Genomic DNA, 4,748 nt, shown 5'->3' on the forward strand with positions numbered 1-4,748 from the left:
ATGGAAACAGGGTTGAGTCATTTCCTTGAAGCTCTTTGTTCAAAACATTTAACTTTTTGATTATGTCTGACAGGTAGAGTATATCGCTCTTTGCATCAACAGGGTTGAGTCATTTCCTTGAAGCTCTTTGTTCAGAACATTTAACTTTTCAATTATGTCTGACAGATAGAGTATATCGCTCTTTGCATCAACAAGGTTTTGTCCGAGTTCCGTCTCACTCAAGAAAGAGATAACACTGTCCCAAAGTGCAGCAGTACGTTGCAAACAATTATCCTTAGACAGCCACCTTACTTCCGTGTGCAACATAAGTCGTTCGAATTCTTCATTATTCTTCCCATATAATTGCTGAAAAAGGCGATCCTGCAGAACATTCTTTTTTTTTATGAAATTGTAGCTTTGATAACATGCCCAAGTGCTTCATGCAGACGTCCTGCTAAGTTTTTGGCGACCAGGTGCTGCCGGTGAACAACAGTGTGCACACAAACGACGTTGGGGATAGCTTTTTTCAAGTACGCACTGAATCCCCGATACATTCCGATCATAGCAGCAGCACCATCTGTTGCACAACCACGATGTTGTTCAGTGGAATGTTGTTTTCCTCAAAATATGCCTCAATTTTTTTGAAGATTGATTCGCCTTTAGTGTGAGTTGTCAATTTCAGTACAAAAATCAATTCTTCACGTATTCCGTCAACATCAAGGAACCTTGCGAACGCCATCAAAAGGGCAGAATTATCAGGTAAAGTAGTTCCGTCAAGTTGAAGCGAGAACTCATTCACCTGACCCTGCAGTTTTTTTTTTACTAATTGGCTCTCAACATCAGCAGCCATTTCATCGATGCGTCGCGATACTGAAGAGCTGCTCAGTGGAATAACACTAGTGACTTCTTGTGGACTTTGCTTCATCACTGTTGAAAGCACTATGGCTACTGCCGGCATGATGAGAAATTCACTAATAGTTTGAGGTTTGCCTGCTTTTGCGATCAAATTGGATATCTTGTAAGAAGCCAGCATTCCTCTGTCTCCTTTTGCCACTTTTTTGGGTGAACACATAATTTACTGCCATCCTTCCTTGGAACTCACCGCGTAAATTCTTGAAAAACTCTAGCGGCTTGTCTTTCTTGTCTTTATGCGCAGTCTCCAGACTTTTTTTCAGTTTGCAGGGCCGCATACTCTCATTTGACATGGAGGCCTTGCATATCAGGCACACGGGCATTGCAAAATTTTGTGGGGACTCGATGAATCCATAAGCAAGATATTTGACTGAATATTACCTGCATTTTTTCTTAGATGTACTGGCCACACTTTTCTGGAACATAAACAAACGAAAGTCATTAATACTAAGTACCAATATTGTTGAATGGGAAATATCTGCCCTCTAAATAACTAAGCAAGCTAACAAATAAACAAAAACTATTAGCCATAAGTTTTGCATTTTGCGAAAAGGAATGTAGTCTGCTCATTACACACAGTTTTCAACATACATACCAGAAATGAGATGTATTCTTTACTCAGAACCTGAAGCAAAACGATGAAAATAAACTTATGCGAAAATTCAGCGATAGCGAAGCAATAGTAGAAAAAAAACAATCATAGGGAAAAGAAAACTCCAGATTGGACTTGTCCTAGCCCAGCACGAAACAAATACTTTCACAAAAAGTCGCTCCCCAATACTAGGTACCTACGCAGTGTGTAGGGCAGATGTTTGCAGTAGCAGAGCCAAGATTCAAGTGCTTGTATTAGGTCTGGCACGTTTATATACTATAGAGTGTTTCCGGCGGAACCCTTTGTTGTGCCACTTTTTTCTTGCGAACAGTGTTTCCGGCGGTACCATGTGTTGTGACGCTTTCATCTTGCGAGTCGGCGCCGGAAGTCTGCTGCTGCAGCCTGTGTGCGTGTGTGCGTGCTAACTCTGTTTCCCATCTATACGGCTACACCACCACAATCCCACTGACACATGAATCACACGCGCTTGCTCATACGCTCAATTGCATCAACATACAGCTGTCATGTGCCACTATTTATCCTTGATAACAAACGAAATTCCTCTGTGGCTCCCCGTGACCTCCCATGGCCCCCCATTTCTTAAAATTGGCAGCGTGGCCCCCTGAAAAAATCACATGGCCCCCGTTGAGAAACATTGATCTAAATAACTAAATCCTTCATCTTGGCAATGTACCTTTTATATTTAATTTTGACTAAAGAAAGAATATTCTAGTCATATAATGAGACGGAGCTTCACCTGAAAGATTATTGGAACGCAACCCTCTCTATGATGATATAAGTAAGGAGTGAAGATAGTTTCAAAGCCTCTCTGTGGAGGGAGAATGTGTAATTGTTAAAGTAGTGTAGGGAAAATGATATTTCGTTACAATTTGTCCCCGCTGGTGGCGTGATCGGAATCGTGCTGGTCTCACATTCACTTAGTTGTGTGTTCGAATCCCGCACTCCTGTAATAATTGTCAACTGCCCCCAACAGCGTAGGTATATAGAAGGCAAAGGTGACGGCTACCCATTGCGTCCTGGCGTAAGATCCTCTCATCAGATCTCCTCACCTGTATGAAATCATCTGGCCTTAGCATTAACATATGTAATCTTATTGATGAGATTGATCACAGAAGGAAAGCTCATCAACTCCAAAGCTGCCGAGGGGCACCAGGGAAATGAATAGAATCATTAGCCGACAGCCAACATAAATCGGAAAGTATTACCCGGTACGTAAGGGGTCAGTCGAGATAGGTTGTATCCCTCCCTCTTCCGAGGTAGTGGTTCTTATGTGAATAAAATCGCCTGACGACAGATGAAATAAAAGAACAATTGCCACCCGGTTCGAAAAAGGTTAAGTCGTGTATGATATTTTGGTCGACGTGTGGGTCGCCTACCAGCCTGACCAGGGCTTACGGAAACTGGAACCATCACCCCAATCCTGCACTCAAACTCGCCACCATCTGTTCACGATTTAAAACGGTGTCCGCGCGACCTACGTAGATCACTGTAGCTGTAGTCAAAGCTGTCACCTTTGACCTGTATGCACTGGTGTTTACTCATAAAGGAATGCTGCGTGACTCTGGTCCGTAGGAATGTTGCTAAAGTCCTCAGAAAATATTGGGTATATAAAAACAATATAGCCAATACTCCATACAGGGACAGGTAATGGTACTTCCACTCCTTTGGTTACGGTGATATTTTTCAAAGATACTAATTTGTCTAATGTTAGAAAAGTTTTGCTCAACTTATTAGATATTGTCGAAACCAAAAATATAAAACTGTTTCTAGATCAAAATATTTCTAGTAATTCCTTTTCTAAGATGGCATGAAATATAAACCTTTTTAAGAGCATATTAGCGTAAAAAAAATTATAGATATCAATTAATTATATTCATTTATAGATTAAGATCAAACCAGAAGGAAAGATGAACGAAACAATGTGAAACACAAACGCTCTCGAAAACTTCATTCACATTTCTCTTTTTGTTTTTTGTTTGTACCGCACAGATTTAGTGGATTTCCAGTTATCAAACAAATTAATCGTATTTACAGTACATTTACACGGAGCTTTTGAAGAATTAAATCAATATATTGTTTTCATTCAGACTTCCATTCACAGTTTTGTTTTTGTCCTACAAATTTGATCGGAGTTTCAATTTGTAAATAAACTATTGATATTTAGATCCCATCTACACAGTTCTAATTATATTAGTCTTAGAATAATCAAATAAATATATGACTTTTTGCATCGCTTCTGAAAACTATTTTGTAATGCTCATTCAGCACAAACGAACAAAATTATTGAAACCAGCGACACAGTCTTGCTCAAAATTGTCTCGCAGACTAGTAAACACAGTTGATCGTTGGTAGTTTGTGTTTATTATAGTTTTGTGTGTGGGTGGGTGTAGAAAATTATATTAGCGTTTTATAATAATAGAAAGGTGATATAGTCGAAAATGTGTGGTGGCTGTTATCGTTGCAAGAAACTTGTAAATGGAATTGATATTATCAGTGGTTTATGTTTATTAACATTTTGAGTGTGCTGCATATAGAAAATTGTATTGGGATTTTATGATTACGAGAACGTATTGTGACACAGAAACAATGTGTATTGGTTGTCATAGTTGAAACAGCCAACTCACGCACCTCATAGAAAAAATTATCAAATTTATGTTGAAGACATCAGCATAAAATCTGTTAAGTTGCCTGTTACTGCTTTCGGTGGTGTATCATTCTCGAGTTCGCATTATATTTTTGGCACTGTACAAGAAGCACATAATGAAGTGCTTTTAGCGGAAGCAGATGCCAAACAAATTGGCCAACCGCATCCAGAGTTGGCTGTCAATGAATAAATGAATAAAAATAAATAAGACGTCAATGAAGTACATAACCACTTACAAGGTAAACAAAACTATTCTTGTTAAATACTTACTAGGATTTAACTTGGTAATCTAGTTAAGTTGACCACCTATGCAGCTAGATCTAGCAAATTTCGATATCAATAGAACCATGTTTCGGTTCACGTAAAGAGATAAATGGCTCATCATGTAAATAATTGAGTAGATTCTTAATAACGTCACAATAATGTCAAGTTAGAGAAATTTAAGACAGAGGTTTAGGTTAGTCAAAGGGAATGATGAGGATTATTTAACTTCGTATACTTTAATAATTTCAACTAGATGAAGTAGCGGAGAGGGGGGAGAGAAGGAAGGGGGGAGGTGAAGGTGTAATGGCTAGGATGGGAGGGAGGGAGACGGGAAAT

The 4,748-nt window shown here is 39.1% G+C and overlaps 1 protein-coding gene across 1 annotated transcript; it reads right to left on the minus strand.

The window, feature by feature from the left end:
* Positions 1-538: 538 nt before the first annotated feature.
* LOC143025801 (zinc finger MYM-type protein 6-like) lies at positions 539-937 on the minus strand. The gene has a single exon (XM_076185809.1). It carries the CDS (start codon positions 935-937, stop codon positions 539-541), a length of 399 nt encoding a protein of 132 aa, XP_076041924.1.
* Positions 938-4,748: the final 3,811 nt, after the last annotated feature.

Source organism: Oratosquilla oratoria, chromosome 5 (assembly GCF_046742065.1).
Source record: "Oratosquilla oratoria isolate Oo_2021 chromosome 5, ASM4674206v1, whole genome shotgun sequence".
In the NCBI taxonomy this organism is placed as follows: Eukaryota; Metazoa; Arthropoda; class Malacostraca; order Stomatopoda; family Squillidae; genus Oratosquilla; species Oratosquilla oratoria.

Bases quoted from the DNA above. Each gene is read 5' to 3' on its own strand.
- LOC143025801 (XM_076185809.1), bottom strand. From the start codon at position 937: ATGCCGGCAGTAGCCATAGTGCTTTCAACAGTGATGAAGCAAAGTCCA.